General features: G+C 42.2%; 1 protein-coding gene across 1 annotated transcript in view; it reads right to left on the minus strand.

Moving 5' to 3' along the window:
• reln (reelin) overlaps positions 1–22025 on the minus strand; it is a 610589-nt gene that overhangs the window by 220711 nt on the left and 367853 nt on the right. Inside the window, exons 22-26 of the mRNA XM_053678020.1 lie at positions 19903–20015; positions 17321–17458; positions 14673–14859; positions 14335–14540; positions 14068–14239 (exon numbers count right to left, since the gene is read on the minus strand). Of these exons, the coding sequence (XP_053533995.1) occupies positions 14068–14239; positions 14335–14540; positions 14673–14859; positions 17321–17458; positions 19903–20015 (816 nt within the window). The remainder of the gene's footprint in view (positions 1–14067; positions 14240–14334; positions 14541–14672; positions 14860–17320; positions 17459–19902; positions 20016–22025) is intronic.

Below are 22025 nucleotides of genomic sequence, written 5' to 3' on the forward strand. Positions count from 1 at the left end.
AATCATCTCTTGCTCGTCTCCAGATGGTTCAAAATGCAGAATGCAGCAGCAAGGCATGCAGCTGCATGACCAAGGCAAAGAAATATGATCGTGTCATCCCAATTTTAGCATTGCTCAATTGGCTCCCGGTCCATTTTAGGATACATTTTAAGATTCTGTTGTTTGTCTTTAAAACTCTTAATGATCAAACTCCTTCCCATCTCAAATATCTTCTGACACCACATTCATCTAACAGACTTCTAAGGTCTGATAGGTTTCTTTTGCATGTAAAGGTAAATGGACTGCACTTATACAGCACTTAACACTGTATCTCATTCACACACACACACACACACACACACACACACACACACACACACATGGTAGCAGAGCTGCCATGCAAGGTGCTAGCTTGCCATTTGGAGCAACTTGGGGTTCAGTGTCTTGCCCAAGGACACTTCGTTATGTGGAGTCATGTGGGCCAGGAATTGAACCGCCAACCCTACGATTAGTGGACAACCCGCTCTACCATCTGAGCCACAGCCACCCCATGCCCCTCGAACCCGGTTAAAAACAAAGTGGTATAGAGATTTTTCAGTTGCTGCCCCTTGTTTATGGAAACAATTGCCACTGGACTCAGCCTTGCACCTTCAATTACCACTTTGAAAAAGTGGCTTAAAACATATCTCTTCTCCCAGGCATTTTAATCAAATTTTTACTATTGTCTATTGTCTGTCTTTATTTGGTTTTATTCTGTTTTCTATTTTACTTTTCTTTACACTGTTCAGCACTTTGATTAGCTTCGCTGTGTTAAATGTGCTTTATAAATAAAATTTAATTACTTACAGGCTTTACAAATTGCTGGGGATTAAATCAATTCACACCAGTGTTTATCATCTGCAGATGGATGGGCTGATAGAATGGTTTAATCAAATGCTTAAAACCTTGAATCTTAAATTGGGATAAGTCTCTGAGAAGCCTTCAGGGGTTCTCCCCATTTCAATTATTGTATGGATGCCAGCCAGGTGACATGTTTCATGTCATTCAGGAAAATTGCGGGGAGGGACCTTAAACAGTAAAAATGAAATTCAATATGTTCTTGATCTGAGAGCAAAAGCCAACACCTTAAGCCACATAAAACAGAGGAATTTGCTACTGGTGCAAGAACGTCGATCCTGGCTGTATAACAGGGGTGCTCGGCTACGAGAGTTCACACTGGGGGACAAAGTGCTCATTTTGCTACCCACTCAAGCTCTAAATTGGGAAGGACCCTTTGATGTCACATGGCGGGTCGGGGATGTTGACTATGAAGGTGAATGGATAAAGGCAGGGCATGGCAGTTTTACCGCCTTAACCTCCGGAAACCGTGCTCTCACCTCTCCCCAGTCACGTTAATCTCAAAGAACACCACATTGAGACAACCCCAGAGATGGTGGTACGCAACCGCCCCTACCAGCTGCCTGAAGACAAAGACAATTTCCTTCGGGATGAACTCAAGGCTATACTCGAAATGGGGTTAATCAAGGTGTCCCACAGTAGCTGGAGCAGCCCAGTGGTTTTGGTTCCCAAGACCAACAGGACGGCCCGGTTATGTGTGGACTTTAGAAAAGTCAACACGTTGTCTAAATTCGATGCAAACTCAATGCTTCGAATTGACAAACTGCTCGATCGGTTATCCGTGGCTTGTTTTTATTCGACACTGGATTTAACAAAGGAATATTGGCAGATGCCCTTGACTCCAATATCTCATGAATAAAATGCCCTTTTCCACTCCATTTAGGTTACACCAATTCCCTTCCTTTTGGGTTGGTCGGGGCCCCCACAATGTTCCAGCAACTCATCGACAGAATCCTCCATCCACACACTGCCTATGCCGCTGCCTATTTAGATGACATTATTATCTACAGTAATGATTGGCAGTGGCACATGCATCCCCAAATTGATAAGCCAGCAGTGATTTTGGCCTGCCCAAGACCAAAAAGTACGTGAGACAGTTTCTGAGGCTGGCTGGCTATTATCATAGGTTTGTGCCTCATTATGTGGATGTCACCATCCCACTGACTGATCTCACTAAAAAGGGAGCACCAGATCTGATCCAGTGGATGGAGCTGTGCCCGCAGGCTTTCACTCAGGTTAAAACTACACTTTGTGGTGGACCACTCTTACTTGGTAAGAAATGCACACCTATGGGGAATTTTTTTAATGAAGGTTCTATATTGCAGTGAGGCGAGGCAAGGATAAGAGAGAGAGAGGCAAGTGCATAGAGAGAGAGAGAGAGAGAGAGCCACCAGCAAGGAGACCTGTGTGTTGTATGTGTGTGTGTATGTGTGTGTGCTGAAAATGCTGAAAAGCAAAACGAAAATATAGAAAGTCTGTGAGTTGGTTCAAGCCTGTCTCCAACTTCCTCCTTCCTGCCCAAATGTGGGGATAATATTACAGTAATATTTTTTCTTAAATCTAACCGACCACATCTTCCATTTTTTTAAGTGTAATTAATGTAGGGTATTTGACAACTAGGCTTCCACCCTTAATGCTCCCATGCAGAGTAATCCACCTTTTCTATCATTTTTATTTTGTTGCAAGGACAAAATAATACAAGCTCAATGATATAAATAATAATGCACATCTTTCTAAAGTTTAATAAAATAAAATATGGGGTAATAGTACCACATTATAGTCTTGACATTTACTATTCAGCTTGAATTCATTCTAAACCACAAATGCTTACATGGGCTTTTGCATACTTAATTTGGTTCTGTTAAAATTATTTGTTCTTGATTAACAAATCTAGCCCATTGGTAAGGCACAGTTGAGTTACCTGCAAGAATGAGCAGTGAATGAAAATCTGTGGTTATAGCGCCACTTAGCAGTAAAGAGCAGCAAATGCATGTTACTGCCGCAACTTCAGCGGTAATATGGCACCAAAAAAATCTATTCTCATTGACTACTATCTGTAATTTGCAGTCCTTGGCCAGGAGAAATGTTTGTTAATTGTCCTAAAAAGTGACAAAGATGGCTTTCTATGATTCTTATGTGTATGTCATTGATGGACTGGGCATTTATGACTAGCAAGCTATTTAGACTGCAGAGTTTGAGTGAGATTTGGCTCAGAATCAGGATATACATCTAGTAGCACACCATGTATCATGTCAGGGATTGTACAACATATTCTTAAGGTGGACAATTCTGAGGCACATATTTTGTGACCCTCATCAGCTTTCACTGGATTCAGATCCTGGCATGAGTGCAAGTATTGTAACATGGTACTGTTAAACACTCTGTGTATTGTGAAAGATGTGGATGGAAAACCAACTCCAGCCTACAGTTGTATATTAGTGGAAATCCAGCTAATTTAGTGGACCAAATTGAGAATGGTGCAGGAAAGGTGAGGGAAAATCCACTCAGTGAAATGACTCCAGCAGTATGTATCCATAGACCCTTTAGTTGGTCAGACAACATCGGATGTGGAATATTCTGAGCAGGTACACTTTGGGCAAATACATTTGCCCAAAGTATTTTGACAAATGACCATTATGCATATGTGTGCTTATTGAAGAAACCATTCCAAACTTGGTCCACATTTGCTACTCTAAAAGCCACTCCACACTTTTGGAAAGGCTTTCCACTAGATTTTTGAATGCAGCTATGCATTTATGCTTTGAAAGCATTGAAAATGCCCATTTACATCATCTGGGTAATAATTAAGAAGTTCCCTTCGACTGGAAATGTTATGAATCGAACTGGAATTGTGTGTGTGTCTACATTGTCTCAATGCACTGTGAAGAGGATAGTTAGAGTGACCAAGAAATATTCATGGATCACAACTAGAAAATCGCAGAAGTTATTTGCGTCTTGGGGTCAGAAAGTCTCCAAAACTACAATCCGAAGTGACCCCTGAAGTTGTGTGGAAGGGATTCAAGAAAAAAGCCTATACTCTCATCCTAAAACAAAATCAGGCATCTTCAGTTTGCCAGACACTACTGGAACTTCAAATGGGATCGGGTTCTATGGTCAGATGAAACCAAAATAGAGCTTTTTGGCAATAAACACCAGAGGTGGGTTTAGTGCACACAGAGAGGTAGCCATATGGAAAAGCACCTCACGCCCATGGTTAAATATGGTGGTGGCTCATTAATGTCTTGTGGCTGTTTTCTGCCAGAGGTTGGATCTTCCAGCAAGACAATGATCCAAAACATACATCAAAATCAAAACAAAAATAGTTTTCTGACCACAAAATGGTCCAAGATGGCAACGCGGCAGTAGCACGCAGCGGCCTCTCCATATCCAAATGGTGCTATTTTTTTCTATTTTTGTCTTGTAGCCCATCTTTTTACAGCACATGGACATCAGAAAAACCGGTGTTCATGTTTACCATCGTCAGACACTGCTAAAATACAGAAATCATGCAACAACCAACCTGCATGATGATCTGCTGGAGAAGCTACGCGATCTTGGCTTGCTGCGGAGACCAGGGCTCCAGTCCTCGGCATTGCTTGATGCTGGTGGCTGGGGGAGGAGACGTCAAAAGCAGTGTGCAAGGAAGCAGAAGCGTGGGAATGGAGCGGGGGTCCATGCTAGGCTAAAAGCAAACCCTAACCAGCCGGCTTTCCCGTCCATCCTGCTCTCCAACGTCTGCTCCCTGGACAATAAACTGGATTACATCCGACTCTAGCAGGTAACACGGCATGAGTATAGAGACTGCTGTATCTTTGTTTTCACTGAGACGTGGCTCAGCGACCATGTTCTGGAAGCCGCCATTCAGCCAGACGGGCTCGCCTCATTTAGTGCCAACAGAAATGCAGCTCTGTGCGGTAAAGCTCGCGGTGGTGGCTTGTGTGTTTATATCAACAGGGAATGGTGCAAGAACTCAGTGCTAGTTTCTAGTTACTGCTCATCACTGGTGGAGTTTGTGACTGTTAGATGCAGACCATTTTATTTGATGTGGTAATTCACTACTATTCTGATAATTGGAGTATACATTCCCCCCAGCGCTAATGCTAAGGAGGTGCTCTGTGAACTGTATGGGCTGTTTATTATCGCCGAAGATTTCAGCCATGCGAATCTCAAGTCAGTGCCCCCTAAATTTCATCAACATGTTGACTTTGCAACGAGGGGGGCGAACATGCTGGATCTTGTTTACACAAACATCCTCGGCACATACAGAGCCCTGCCCCCACCTCGGCTACTCAGACCACATCTCTGTTCTGCTAATCCCAGCATACAGACTGCTCGTCAGACACTCCAAACCAGTTTTGAAGCATGTGAAAACCTGGCCAGCAGGAGCCATCTCTGCTCTTCAGGACTGTTTTGATCACACTGACTGGGACATGTTCAGAGAGGCTGCAGCTGACAGCAACTCCACCAATTTGGAGGAATACATGGCGTCAGTGACCAGCTACATCAGCAAGTGCACTGAAGACGTCACCATCTCCAAGACCATCACCACATGCTCCAACCAGAAGCCGTGGATGACTGTGGAGGTGCGAGCACTACTGAGGACCCGAGACTCCGCCTTCAGGGCAGGTGACAAACCGGCCCTAAGAACAGCGAGGGCCAAACTGTTCCAGGCCATCAGAGAGGCAAAGCGTGCACACGCCCAGAAAATCCACAGTCACTTCACAGATAGCGGCGACACACAGCGCATGTGGCAGTGCATTCAGGCAATCAGCAACTACAGGACAACATCATTCACCTGTGACAGTGATGCCTCCCTTCCAGATGCGCTGAATAACTTGTACACTTGGTTTGAGGCACAGAATGACGTGGCAGTGAGGAAGACCACTCCTCCTCCCAACGACCAGTTGCTGTGTCTAACCATGGCTGATGTGAGGAAAACTCTACGCAGAGTCAACCCACGGAAGGCTGCTGGACCAGACAACATTCCTGGCAGAGTGCTCAGAGGATGTGCAGATCAGCTAGCAGATGTTTTCACTGACATCTTCAACATCTCCCTGAGCAGCGCCATCGTTCCAACATGCTTCAAGGATACCACCATCGTCCCCATGCTGAAGAAGTCTCCAGTGTCCTGCCTCAATGACTACTGTCCCGTTACACTCACATCCATCATCATGAAGTGCATCGAAAAGCTCGTCATGAGGCACATCAAGACCCTGCTGCCCCACTCACTGGACCCGCTGCAGTTTGCGTATCGCACCAACCACTCAACAGATGATGCCATCGCCACCACCCTACATCTGGCCCTCACCCACCTGGACAAGAAGAACACTTACGTTCGAATGCTGTTCATAGACCAGTTCAGCATTCAACACAATCATTCCTCAGCACCTTGGAAAGCGGATTGGAAAGTGGAACCTGCTGGGCTTTAACACCTCCTTCTGCAACTGGATCCTGGACTTCTAGACTTGGAGACCTCAATCAGTCCGGATCGGGAACAACATCTCCAGCACCACCACGCTGAGCACTGGCTCCCCACAGGGCTGTGTGCTCAGTCCACTGTAGTTCACTCTGCTGACTCATGACTCTGCAGCAATCGCATCATCAAGTCCACCGATGACATGACCGTGGTGGGTCTTATCAGCAAGAACGACGAGTCAGCATACAGAGAGGAGGTGCAGCAGCTAATGGACTGGTGCAGAGCCAACAACCTGTCTCTGGATGTGGACAAAACAAAAGAGATGGTTGTTGACTTCAGGAGAGCACGGAGCGACCACTCTCCACTGAACATCGTCTCATCGTCAGCGTCTCTACTTTCTGCGAAGGCTGAAAAAAACCCATCTCCTACCTCCCATCCTCACCACATTCTACAGAGGAACTATTGAGAGCATCTTGAGCAGATGCATCACTGTCTGGTTCGGAATTTGCACCTCATTGGATCACAAGACCCGGCAGCTGATAGTGAAGACAGCTGAGAAGATCATCGGGGTCTCTCACCCCCCATCACAGACATTTACACCACATGCTGCATCCACAAACCACCTGCATTGTGGATGACCCCACACACTCCTCACACACATTCTTTACTCTCCTGCCATCTGGAAAAAGATACTGAAGCATTCGGGCCCTCACAACCAGACTGTGTAACAGCTTCTTCCCCCAAGCCATCAGACTCCTCAATACTCAGAGACTGGACTGATATATGCACACACACACACTCACACACTGAACACCATCCAACTCCCATTGAAATATTTGCACATTCCTGCGTTGACACTGTTGCATTTTTTGCTGCTACTGTATTATAGAAATATAGTATCCAATTTCTTGTCACTATATACACTTTATATACATTTTACATGTTTTGTTTACATTTTACACCATTTTTAAATTATATTGTTACTCCTTGGCACCTATCTTTTGCACTACCTGTATATCAGATACTTCCACACTAAAACTGTGTACTGTTCGGCACTACACTGTCACTTACTGTACCTACTGTCCTGTTTTAGTAGTTACTGTACTGTCCTGTATTAGCACACGTCTGCACATGCACTTTATGTGGAATGTTTGTGGATCTTATTAGCTCTGTGTCTCATGTGGTTTAGTGTGTTGTTTTGTGCAGCACCATGGCTCTAGAGGAATGTTGTTTCATTTCACTGAGTACTGTACCAACTGTATTTGGCTGAAATGACAATAAAACCACTTGAACTTGAAAATCAAGGTTCCCCAATTCAATTCAATTTCAATTCAATTTTATTTGTATAGCGCTTTTTACAATAGACATTGTCTCAAAGCAGCTTTACAGAAATATCAACACGGTATACAGATATTAAAGGTGTGAATTTATCCCAACTGAGCAAGCCACTGAGTGGCGACGGTGGCAAGGAAAAACTCCCTAAGATGTTTTAAGAGGAAGAAACCTTGAGAGGAACCCGACTCAGAAGGGAACCCATCCTCATCTGGGTAACAACAGATATTGTGAAAAAGTTCATTATGGATTTATATGAAGTCTGTATGGTGATATGAAGTCTGTATGGTGATATGAAGTCTGTATGGTGGCCCCCAATGGCCATCCCAGTCCCCTGACTTGAAACCTGTAGAAAACCTGTGGGATGAACTGAAGGTTTGGAGAGATTCTGTACAGAGGAATGGTCTCAGATCCACTGCCATGTATTCCCCAACCTCATCAGGCATTATAGGAGAAGACTCAATGCTGTTATCTTGGCAAAGAGAGGTAGCACAAAGTATTGACTAAAATGGTACCAATAATTGTTGCACACCTATATTTAACAAAAATTGTTTTTGATAAACCTGTGTTTTGTTTGCAAATGTTTATCCATGAGAGCAGAGTATTTTTGTAATTTTTTTTCTGAACAAATGATCAAAAGGATAAACAATAAAGTCAATTATTCACAGCCTTCTTTGCTCACATTTACCAAGGGTGCCAATATTAATGGGAACACTGTATATTGACAACATTATAAGTGTAAGAATTTGCACTATTTTGACTTGCCCAGATGATGATTTTGTCACTAGTAGAATCATGAAACAATTGTGTTAAATATGTTTAAAGTGTGGTCATATGTTTGAAGTTGCAAAGTTGGAGCTAAATGAATGAATCTCTTGAGCTGTTTAAATGTCTGAAGTCAGGGCAACTGTGTCATGGCTTTTTTCTTTTCTTAATCCATTTGTACCTTGCCATTGCTAATACATAGCCTTTAAAAGCTATTTTGGTCTTGTGAATTTTGGTGTGTTTTCTGGCTAGGTCATGTATTTCATGTATGTATATAACTTATTAGTCTTTCTGATCTGACAACGCCGCAATGATAAAGCAGAAGGGGAGGCAGCCAGTACCTCTGCCTCACTGAAGGGGGAGTGTGTGAGCATACGGGCTTGTTCTGCTATTGTTCTTCTTCAGGTATTACAGAGAAATGGCATTGTGGGTAATATGCCAGCTAAAAAAGTCAAGTAGAGAAAGTCAAGTGCATCGTCTCGGTCCGTTTATTTTAATTTTTTGCCCTGACTGCAAAAATGGAAGATATATATATATACAGTGAGGGAAAAAGTATTTGATCCCCTGCTGATTTTGTACGTTTGCCCACTGACAAAGAAATGATCAGTCTATAATTTTAATGGTAGTTGTATTTGAACAGTGAGAGACAGAATAACAACAAAAAAATCCAGAAAAACGCATGTCAAAAATTTTATAAATTAATTTGCATTTTAATGAGGGAAATAAGTATTTGACCCCCTCTCAATCAGAAAGATTTCTGGCTCCCAGGTGTCTTTTATACAGGTAACGAGCTGAGATTAGGAGCACACTCTTAAAGGGAGTGCTCCTAATAACAGTTTGTTACCTGTATAAAAGACACCTGTCCACAGAAGCAATCAATCAATCAGATTCCAAACTCTCCACCATGGCCAAGACCAAAGGATGTCCAAGGATGTCAGGGACAAGACTGTAGACCTACAAAAGTCTGGAATGGGCTACAAGACATTGCCAAGCAGCTTGGTGAGAAGGGGACAACAGTTGGTGCGATTATTCGCAAATGGAAGAAGCACAAATGAACTGTCAATCTCCCTCGGCCTGGGGCTCCATGCAAGATCTCACCTCGTGGAGTTGCAACGATCATGAGAACAGTGAGGAATCAGCCCAGAACTACACGGGAGGATCTTGTCAATGATCTCAAGGCAGCTGGGACCATAGTCACCAAGAAAACAATTGGTAACACACTACGCCGTGAAGTACTGAAATCCTGCAGCGCGCGCAAGGTCCGCTGCTCAAGAAAGCACATATACATGCCCGTCTGAAGTTTGCCAATGAACATCTGAATGATTCAGAGGACACCTGGGTGAAAGTGTTGTGGTCAGATGAGACCAAAATGGAGTTCTTTGGCATCAACTCAACTCGCCGTGTTTGGAGGAGGAGGAATGCTGCGTATGACCCCTGGAACACCATCCCTACCGTCAAACATGGAGGTGGAAACATTATGCTTTGGGGTTTTTTTTCTGCTAAGGGGACAGGACAACTTCACCGCATCAAAGGGACGATGGACGGGGCCATGTACCGTCAAATCTTGGGTGAAAACCTCCTTCCCTCAGACAGGGCATTGAAAATGGGTCGTGGATGGGTATTCCAGCATGACAATGACCCAAAACACACGGCCAAGGCAACAAAGGAGTGGCTCAAGAAGAAGCACATTAAGGTCCTGGAGTGACCTAGGCAGTCTCCAGACCTTAATCCCATAGAAAATCTGTGGAGGGAGCTGAAGGTTCGAGTTGCCAAACGTCAGCCTCAAAACCTTAATGATTTGGAGAAGATCTGCAAAGAGGAGTGAGACAAAATCCCTCCTGAGATGTGTGCAAACCTGGTGGCCAACTACAAGAAACGTCTGACCTCTGTTATTGCCAACAAGGGTTTTTAAACCAAGTACTAAGTCATGTTTTGCAGAGGGGTCAAATACTTTTTTCCCTCATTAAAATGCAAATTAATTTATAAAATTTTTGACATGCGTTTTTCTGGATTTTTTTGTTGTTATTCTGTCTCTCACTGTTCAAATAAACCTACCATTAAAATTATAGAATGATCATTTCTTTGTCAGTGGGCAAACGTACAAAATCAGCAGGGGATCAAATACTTTTTTCCCTCACTGTATATATATATATATATATATATATATATATATATATATAAAATATGCTAAAACATTTCTCAAAACTGGACTTTATATTGAAACTGGAATTGATAAATAATGGAAGACCGATGCTAAAAGATTTGCTTCAAACTACGGGACAGAAGATAACACGCTCTTTTCAAACGGAGTGGTACACCCGAAAAGACTGGCTGTGTGGTTGTGCTACGAGAAACCGCCTTTTCTGCTTTCCCTGCCTTTTGTTCTCAACGGGTGACAATGTCTGGACTACAACAGGATTTTGTGACTTGAAAAATATACCAAGAAGCCTCAGCAGACATGAAAGTTCAATTACTCACATTCAAAGCCAAATTGCTTTAAAAATGGAAGCGCAAGGATAGATTTGGCTTTGAACAAACAGCGGAGACTAAATATTAGCATCCACAATGCTAAGGTAAAGGAATACCAAGAGATTTTAAAAGACCTCATTAATGCAACTTGCTTCCTAGCAGCAATTAGCATTCCGTGCTAACAATGAGAGTACGACCTCTTCTAATCGTGGCAGCTATGTAGAACTATTACATGCTTTTGCTGAGAAAGATGATTGGTTAGCTAGACATTTGGAGACATTCACTGTGTTTTCTGGCTTATCAAACAGAATTCAGAACGATATAATTGAAGCAATAAGTCATGTGATTTGAAATGATCTAAAAAAGGAGATTAATGCAGGCCTATTTGTTGCTGTACAAGTAAAGGTAAGACCATGCATACACTTCTTTACAGTCCATGACAAAAATAAAAGACCAGCCCTTTTTAATAATAAAAAAATATATATAAAACAAGATAAGAAAAAAATTAAGTTATTTTAAAGAATAAAACTACATTTGTCTTTGTTGTTGACTGTACATACTTTCATTTGTATTGAATGAGTATGAATTGTGGAATTGTGATGGCGAATTAAGAACACATGGATGGTGCAGAGCAAATGCACTCTCTCTGACCCGCTATAAATTTAACGTTCTTCTTTGGCCAAATATGTACCTTACCTATGTGTGTGTAAATAATGATGATATGGGATATGAAACATAACCAGTAGTCAATGTTCAAGCAGCCAGTTGAATGGTGAATGTATGCTACTCAGTGCCCCCCCAGCCATGAACCTCACTGCACCTCACTGGTATCAGGGGACATGAGGTTGTCAGGGAAGTTAGCCTCCAGTACTACGGTAGGGCCTCCCCTAGCCCAGACTTTTAGAAGTTTTTAGTCTTCTCTCATCAATGAGCTGTCACAGCGCAGCGAAAATCTGACGCTTTCCGTCCAACAGAATGTGGAAGAGTTAGCGTCACTAAAAGGCCATCCCGCAGCATGGAAATTACTGTCAATTGTGTCTCCATGTCTACGGAAAAAAGGGTGACCAGGTCCAGTTCAGAGCTCAACCCAGTGGTGTACTCACCACAGTAGTGAGCACAGAGCAGAGCCCGCCGTTATCGCAGGAAGTAAGATCCATCTTGGACAAAGGGTCCATAGAACATGTATCTTGTTCCCTGAGGGAGGGAGGTTTTTGCAACCATTATTTTCCTGGTCCGCAAAAACGATGGGAGTATGCGGCCAATTTTAGATCTACGTCATCGGAAGCATACTCTTCAGACATACAGGTTCAAGATGCTGATTTACAAACTTATCATTCCACAGATTCAGTTTGAGCTCTGGTTTGTGATGATCGATCTAAAAGACGGATATTTCCACATAGAAATATAACCCTGCCACAGGAAGTTCCTGAGGTTTGTGTTCGGAGGCAATGCATATCAATATCGGGTTCTTCCCTTCAGGCTAGCTTTATTCCCTCACACCTTCACGAAGTGCATGGATGCCATTCTGGCTCCCTTGTGACTCCAACGCATCCGTTTATTAAACTACCGATGACAGGTTAATTCTAGCACAATCAAGGGAACTGGTGATTCAACATCGAGATGTTGTTTTCACATGCATGAAGAGCTTGGGGCTCAGGTTGAACCTCAAGAAAAGTATGCTTTCTCCAGTGCAGAGGAAACTTTTCTAGGGGTTATATGGGATTGTACTATGATATGGGCGTTTCTATCCCCAGCATGCGTAGGGTCAATCCTATCAACATTGAGCAAGATAAAGCTGAATCTGGGCATCCCCTCCAGTCTCTATGAGAGACTGTTGGGGCTTATTGCAGCAGCAGCCAATGTCATACCATTGGGCCTATTACACATGAGACCGTTTCAGTGGTGGCTGAAAAGTCTGGGGTTTCTTACAAATGAAACCTCTGAGAGTAATCAGTGTCACGCGGTGATGCCTACATTCTCTGAGATATTGGAGGTGTCCCCGGATTCTAGCCTAGGGTCACACTCTAGTGACGACATCTTATAGTAAAATGGTAATGAGAGAAGCCTCCCTCATGGGCTGGGGCACAATCTTAGACAGCTCTGGATTTCACCTCCAGACCCTGCTCAGCTCCACTGAGGGCAACCATTGCCTGGCTGACCATCATCAGGTTCCAGCTCCCAACTACCAGCCAGGCCAAAAGGTGTGGCTTGCAGCCAAAGACATCCCACCCAAACTTGAGGCTAATAAATTTTCCCCCCATTATCTGGCCCTTTCACCATTGAGAGCATTAACAATCCCACTGCCGTCAAACTCAAACTCCCCCAGTCCCTGCGCATCCATCACACTTTTCACGTCTCCCAGGTTAAGCTGGTTCATGACAGCCCTTTGATAGCTAGGCAGCTAGTTGTCATTTCCTTCTTCAGCTAGCACCTTAGCTTAGGAGGCAGGGCTTTTAATTACAAAGCTCCCCAGCTATGTAACAATTTCCAGTTAGAGTTTCTGACTCAGACACAAGTCTTAAACCTCAAGTCTAGGCTGAAAACTTATTTGTTTAGTCAGACATTGTGCTAAATAGTTTTTCTCTTTATTTGTTTAAGCTTTACATTTTTCTTTAAATTTTGTAAGAGATAAGAGTTTTAAAATATCTTATCTATTGGCAGATAATTTTGCTTCATTCTAGAAATAAACGCTTAAAAAATATCAAAATTATCTGCCAGTAGAACAAGAACTATTTCAAGTTTGAAATTAGTTTAAAAAAAAAAATAAATAAAAATAAAAATAAAAATGAGCTTAAACAAAATAGAAATAGGTTTAATAAGCTAACTTTTGCAGTGCACTGGGTTCCAATTCCAAAAAATGTAGAAGTAAAAATATCTTCAATATGGGCAAATTCATATAATATTTCTCTGTTAGATTTCATTTCATTATTATTTATTCTATTTGTTCATATTTAATATGAGAAAATATTGGTTATTAATTTGGAAAATATGAAAGATTTTCTAATCCTTGTTTTTGCTGTAAGAAATACATTAAAGAATGTTACTCAAACTCATATCTTAATATGGTCAATTTTCTGACCAATCTTGAAACATACTACTTTCAAATCCGGTTATTCAAATTTAATTTACTGATTCCATTAATAATTCATTTATTGTATTTCGTTATTTTAGCTTGTCTAGCTTGTTCGTCCATTATGTGTCTAGTTTACCTGAGGAAGAGTAGGATTAGCCATTGGAATGACATGTTTTTCCCTCTCAGAGAGAATGATGACATCATCAATAGCCCATTGGTCGTAACCCTCACCCGAATGAAGGGGTTGCCACCAGCGGAACTGTGTACAGGGTGTCTTAGCAGCCAATGGTAGCTCATAATGGACAAACCTGTTGCCACAGAAGATAAGATACACAGTAAAATTATCTAGTGAAAAAGTATATTCATCTAATTAATAATAAGAATTTTCAAACACTCTTCTCACCGAGGCTTGGTGAAGTCTGTGAAATACAGTTCTGCGATTAGACCCCAGCTAATGCCACCATTGTTACTATACTGTAGAAGCACTCCCTCCTCCCTGCTGTCAGGCTGGTTACACTCCACCCAGTCACCACCCACACGTAAGTAGAATTGCACAAATTCTGCCCATTCTGTGTCCAGGTTCAAGCTCACTAGTTGTCTCAGTCCAGCCTGTTCAAAAATCAATGTAAAAAATTATTTAAAACCAACTTTTAAATTACATTTTACATAACCATTACAGCTTACATAAGTTATATAACAACTATTTTCCCTTAATATTACTTGTGAATATTCATTACACACCTTGCTAAAATACAAAGAAGATCCAGATGATACAACACCACAACCCTGGTCAGGGGTCACCACCTCCCCACCAATAACCTCTTGCCATGTGGTCCTTAGTGCTTCTAGGGACTCAAAGTCTGACAGCACACTGGAGGACAGTGGTGACGTAGGCTGGCAATCTGTACCAGAAAAGCCATCATCACACCTGAGGAGAAAGTGAGAGAGGGAGAGAACGAGGGGAAAAAAAACCAGTTGCATTAAAAAAAAAAAAAAACTTTTTAAGACTGTGGAGGCTGGGGTGTGTACGAGCTCTGGTTTGTGAATGGAGGGTGGAGCTGATGAGTACTGGTAAGGAATGCACACCTATGGGGAATTCTCTTAATGATTGTTCTCTGTTGCAGTGAGACGAGGTGAGGATAAGTGGGAGAGGGACACATGCCTTGAGAGAGAGAGAGAGAGAGAGAGAGAGAGAGAGCCACCAGCATGACACAAGTGTGTGTGTGTTAAAAAAAGAACGCTGAAAATCAGAAAAAAAAAGGAGCACAATAAAGAGTGTTAAGTTGTCTCAAGCATGCCTCTGCCTTCCTTGTCCTTGCCTCAACATGTCCCTCGCCAACCTACACCAGACCAAACATCAGGCCCTCCTACAGCTGCATTGCGACCAAGAGCAGCAGGTTAAAGACTGTTTGACCCCAGGCAGAGGATCGGCAAGTGCTCCAGCTGCCATGGCCACACTCCATGTCGCCCTCACCAAGATGGAACCGCAGATGACCCTTAGGCCTTCTTGGAGCTGTATGAGCTCTCCACAGTGACGTGGAGCTGGCCCGAGTGTCTGTAGGCAGCCCGCCTGTTGCCGCTTCTGTCCAGCGAGGCCCAGCTTGCGGTCCAAAAGCTACTGGTTGCCAACATACTGGAGTACCCAGACCTGAAATGGGCAATTGTGCAGCGGGCCAGCTGAACCCCAGAACTACAGTGGCAGTGTTTCCGGTCACTGACCTTCACCAAGCTAAGCCTCCCTTCTGCCTTCACCCAGAAGCTCCGGGACTCCTGCGGAGGTAGTCCAGCTGGCCAAGGACCACCTGGCAGCATATCAGGAGACAGGCGAGCACCTCGCTTTTTCCTCTCTCTCACGTTCGCCCTCATGTCTCTCCACCTTCCTGGCAGGGATTTTCCCTTGGAGCCGTCACACGATGAGACCCTTAGGCACACCTTTGACCAAGTGAGAGTAATCGATGGTCAGCCGATCCAGCCAAGTGTTGCGCTCTCCCACCCCTCTCCCAACTATTAAGAATAAGTTATATCGAGTGATGCAGGACACTCATACTCAGGAAGAAGTAACACAGTTTTTGGTTCCAAGGAGCCGTCGGGACTTGGCATTCTAGGCGGCTCACTATAATCCAATGCTGGGGAACTTAGCCAAGCATTCACGGTGATGTTCACAGCTGTTGTCCTGCATGTCACGAATGCCAGCCAGGGAATCCACTGTCCACCCCAAAAGCGCTGTTGCGCCCACTCCCATTAATTGAGGTCCAGATTTAAAAGGATTTGTATGGACCTTATCGGGCCATTAGTTTGATCTGCACAAGGGCATAACTTTTGTTAGTTTTACTTTTTAGCAATATCACCGTACAGAATGTTGTGGAGGCACTCTTCCAGGTTATCCCATGTCGGGATCCCAAAAGAGAAAATTGGGAGGAGGGAACATCAAACAGTAAAAATGAAATTCAGTATGTTCTTGAGCTGAGAGCAAAACTCCACACCTTAAGCCACATAACCCAGGAGAATTTGCAACAGGCGCAAGAACGTAAATCCCAGCTGTATAATAAGGGGGCTCAGCTACGAGAGTTCATGCCGTGAGATAAAGTGCTCATTTTGCTACCCTCGTCAAGCTCTAAATGACTTAGAAGGGCAAGGGCCCTTTGAGGTTACATGGCAAGTCAGGGACATCAACTATAAAGTAAGGTGAATGGATAGTTGTGGGGTGTGGCAGGTTTACAATCTTAACCTCATAAAACCATGGAGGGAGATGGTTTCCGTGGATTTGGCGTTCATGCACTCCACTGCATGAAAGATGCCAACATGCGGATCACTGATTGGTATGGTATCTGATTGATAACTGGCACTTCATCCATTTAAATTCCAGGTGGTCCACAGGCCGGGGGCGCAGATGGCTGTGGCGGATTTCATCTTTTGGTGGAAGAGGAGTCAACAGCAGGCTGGACAGGTCCCTTGCCTGAGTTGGGGGTGAGGGTATGTGGAGGTGGTGGAGTGTACGAGCTCCAGTTTATGAATGGAGGGCAGATTCGGTTAAGGCGAGTGGTAAGGAATATGCACACCTATGAGGAATTCTCTTAATGATTGTTTTCTGTTGCAGTGAGACGAGGCGAGGATAAGAGGGAGAAGGACATTCGCCTTGAGAGATAGAGCCACCAACATGATGTGAGTGTGTGTGTGTGTGTGTGTGTGTGTGTGTATGTGTATGTGCATAACAAAGAATGCTGAAGAGCAGACAAAAGAAAGAGAGTTAAGATGTCTCAAGGCTGTCTCTTCCTTCTCCTTGCCCAGCTTTAAAAATATCACAAATAACTTTGCAAAAACACTTCAATTTGCATAAATTGTTTAAATGACTATATTCTATAATCTTAAGTAGTCATACAAAGACTGACCTGCAGTGACCATGGTCACACCAGCCATGTCCATAGCACATTAGAGGACACTGTTGCCCAATGTAGATATTGTCTAAGGCCCACTCATCTTGCTCACCATAGAAGTTTTGGATCCAGCGAAACCGTGTTGCACTAGACCTGAAGCCAAACAGAAACCAAATAATATAAATATAAAATAAATAAATTATAATGTAAATATAAATGTAAATATCATATAAATGAACCCGAAACTGTCAAACAACATGGTTTCAGAGGCTAGTTAATGCTATCATGTTAGAATAAAATCAAACTAAACCATGGGCTTGGGTGTTAAAATGTGCAAAAGGTGTAAAAATGCAATTGCCAAATTGTTGAATTGATCAGAATTTTGTCAGTAATTAAGTGTGAATGTGTGTGTGATTGTGCCCTAGGTCATTCCAGACTATCCCAGGGAAGTTAGAGCACTGGGCCAGGATGCTAACCCATGGCAAGGGGTCAGTCCATCTCAGGTGGTCCCATATAGGATGCTTGGCCATTTGTAATTTTCCTAATTGTTTTGAGTGATTACCTATATGCATTGGAATTGCTAAACCAACATTTTTTTATTGGTTTAACTACTGATGAGTAGTATGCACCTTGTGGTATGGCCTTCTATATTTCTGGTCTCGAAGTCTTCTTTGAACAATGGATTGTGATACCTTCACCCCTGCCCTGTGGAGGTTGTTGGTGATGTCACTGACTGTTGTTATTGGGTTTTTCTTCGCAGATCTCACAATGATTCTATCATCAGCTGTTGTTGTTGTTGTTTTTCTTGGTTGACCCATTCAGTGTCTGTGGCTCAGTATACCAGTGGTTTCTGTCTTTTCCAGGACATTCCAAATTGTTGCATTGGCTATGTCCAATGCTTGTGCAATGCCTATGATTGATTTTCCCTTTTTTCTCAGCTTCAAAATGCCTTGCTTTTCTTCCATAGTCTGAACTCTGATCTTCATGTTGGCTTATCCATTTTTAACAACAAATGCAGTCTTTACAGGTGAAACTGAAAGCTAAAACCAATATATGTTGTTCAGAGCTATTTATTATTTAAACAATCTATCTAACAGGACACACCTGGTAATAAGAAACACCTGATCTGGTCAGATACAAAATGTTCTAGGTTTAAAACATGTACATATACAGTGCTGTGAATTTATTTATTTTTGCCCCATCCTGATTTCTTCTGTTTTGGGGTATATGTCAAACTAAATAGGTTTACATCTTCAAATGAAAGAATAAGATATAGCAAGGATGACGGTACCAATCAATATGGTGCCATCACCATCCGGTGGCTGTATGAAAACAAGGAATAGTGAAGTGAGTGCTGTAGTGTAAAACACCCATATATAAAAAGACCATTGTTCAAGATATCAAAAGTCCCTTGGCAATTTAGCATCCTCAATGTCTTGGCGTAATGTAGACCAGGTTTGGTGAATATCACATGAATCCCCTAGGAGGAATATTTAAAAGTTTACTGTATGCACTTTTAATAAAATCCAAAATGGCCAACTTCCTGTTGGGTGGAGCTAATGGTTGTCAGAGTGAAAGTTGTTCAGCTTGATGAGTCCAACATGTCTACTGAGTTTCGTACATAGACGTACATGTATGTATGATATATGCACCAAGTTCAGGTACAGTGTAAAAGGGAGTATTGCAGAGCCCCCTGCCATGCCCATGTGATATCCTTTGCCTGGGCCTAATGGCAACGACGTCATGTGTGCCAAAGTTCATGAGTTTTTGAGCATGTTAAGGGCCCCAAAAGCCCCTGAAACCTTGAAAAAAGAAAAAAAAACAAGAAAACAAAACAATACATATAGCTGCAAACAGCGATGATGGGCCCAAGCACTATGGTGCCATCAACACCCAGTGGTGTATGAAAAAATGCATAGTTAAGCGAGAACTGTAGAGTAACTTGTTTTGAGCTGACATGTTAGATTAAGCCCATTTCTAAGGCTTTATAACAGCTTCTATGTCCAAACAAATTTCAGAGCCTGCAATAAAAAAAAAAAAATCTACATTAAATCCAAAATTGCCGACTTCCTTTTGGATGGAGCTAATGACTGTAATATTTAAGGTTATCCGGCTTGACGAGAACAATATATGAACCAAGTTTGGTGACTGTAGGTAAAACTGACCCAACCACTTTAGTCAATAGGGGGTCCTACATAACCCCCCAAACCCTCACCCCCACACCCATGTCTTAGAAATATACAGCTCAAGTTTGATCTAAATCACTTTTTGCATGCAGAAGATATGAGACACTTCCTGTTTCCTTTTTTCATCATAAATGTATTGCCTTGCCATGACGAAACCACCCAAGATATCAAAAATCCCTTCACAGCATCCACAATGTCTTGGCATAATGTTGACCAAGTTTCGTGACAATCATATGAATCCCCTAGGAGCAGTATTTAAAAATTTAGAGTCTACATGCTGTGATAGCACTACTGTAATTTGTAATTTGTGTGAGAGTAATTTGAGGTTTTACTCTATACAAATTACTATGCAAAAAAAAAAAAAAAAGCTTGAATGACATACATTGACTAAATATACTTATATACACTCACCATGTTTTTTGGTGTAGAGGAAGGGTAATTCTTTTCCAAGTAATGAACTCAGAAGGATGGTAGACACTGGGGGCAGTGAACTCAGGACAGCTAGGCATGCCTGGAAGACATACCTATGGGTAACACATTAAAAACATACAACTTAGCCTTTTATTCTGATCATAGTTTAGTACAATCAGCACAGTTTGCAGTATACAGGATCACAATTACAGTATCATGTCCTTAATATAGGCTGGCGGGGGTGAAAAAATGCTGTAAATGTTTGCATTATTTTATTACTAGTTAAATGAGAATTCTACAGCTGCAATAAAAATGATTAAATCCCGATTGCAAATCAGGTTTATTGTCAAAATGTGCAGATTTTCATCTGTTTGCAATGAACAGATCAAACAAAAGCAATTGTAATAGTTCAACACAATGGATGCTTCAAGTGGTTTCCCCAAATTCAACTGAAAATGCAACTTATTATGATTTCTCCAGTTTCAAAATTATTCAACCCCCTGAATAGAATCCCTCACAACAGCACAAATATGCAAAACAGGTGTTGTCTCAAGCATACTTGATGCAAATAATCAAGGGCTTCATTAGATGCACTAGGTGTGCTTGAGCTGGAACACATGAAATCGCTAAACTGGCTAAGGACAGAAAATGTATGCAATACCTGGATGGGGCAGAAAAAGGAAGCCATCAATAGCTGCAACCAGATTTCTGAGAAGGCAGGTTGTGAAAAACTCTCGAGTGACCGCAAAAGACCTGCAGCAAGACTTGCAACAGGCGCTGAGGATCCAGTGAGCACAGTAAGGTGCATACTAAACACAGCCGGTTTCCAAGCCAGAACTCCAAGACATACACCACTACTGACCCAAAAGCACAAGTCGGCTCAAATCTTTAATAAGCCACAGAAGTTTTGGGATTCCTTTCTGTTCTGCGTGCCGTACTTTTCGGCACGATGGATCAGCAATATGTCTCGAGGAAGAAGAATGAAGAAAGAACACTATATCCACAGTCAAGCATGGTGGTGTCTCAGTGATGCTCTGGGGCTGCTTTGCATCCTCTAGCACTGGAAACCTGCAGCATGTGGAAGGCAAGATGGATTCATGGAAGTATCAGGACATCCTAGGAGAAAACATCATGCCATCCGTGAGGAAGCTGAAGCTTGGGTGTCATTGGACCTTCGAACAGGACAATGATCCAAAGCATACCTCAAATTCCATGAATGCTTGGTTGCAGAAGAAGTCCTGGAAGATTCTACAGGGCCATCACAGTCACCTGACTTGAAACCCATAGAAAATCCCTGGTGGTATTTGAAGAAGGTGGTTGCAGCACACAAACCCAAGAATATTACTGAACTGGAGGCCATTACTCATGAGGAATGGGTTAATATCCCTCAGGAATGCTGCCAGAAGCTATGCATCTCGTTTGCAGCAGGCCATAACAGCAAAAGGGTGCTCTACTAAGTACTAAAGATGCTTTCCATGAAAGGGCTGAATAATTTTGAAACTGGAGAAATCATTATACGTTGCGTTTTCAATTGAATTTGGGGAAACCACTTGAATTTGCTGTGTTGAACTATTTAAATTGCTTTTGTTTGATTTGTTCATTGCAAACAGCTGAAATTCTGTAGATTTTGACAATAAACCTGATTTGCAATGGGGGTTGAATAATTTTGATTGCAACTGTACGTTTATGCATGCACAATTTTCTGATTAAATTGCAAGTTCTAAATGTGTCACTATTACATCTGATCTAGTGGAATAATCAATCAAAATAAATTATGGTTATAAAACAGACTTACATAAATATTCACCCCTTTGATCTTTTCCATATGCTGTAGTTACAGCCACCATTTGATTTACAGTTGGTAGAAAATGTATACACACAATTGAACTATTTTCATATTTAGTTTGCCTATAAACTGGAATTAAAATGGAATCAATCTATTTTTGTCTATCTAATCTACATACAACAGTTAAGTGAAACAGTGAAAAGCTAACAATTAAACAAGTTTAATATTATTTAAAAATGAACAACTGCAATATCTTGTTCTGATAAGTATGCACCCCCTTTACCATAACATCCCTATAACAATCTCAGGAATAAAAAATTGCTTTCAAAGTTACAAA

Source organism: Ictalurus punctatus, chromosome 4 (assembly GCF_001660625.3).
Source record: "Ictalurus punctatus breed USDA103 chromosome 4, Coco_2.0, whole genome shotgun sequence".
In the NCBI taxonomy this organism is placed as follows: Eukaryota; Metazoa; Chordata; class Actinopteri; order Siluriformes; family Ictaluridae; genus Ictalurus; species Ictalurus punctatus.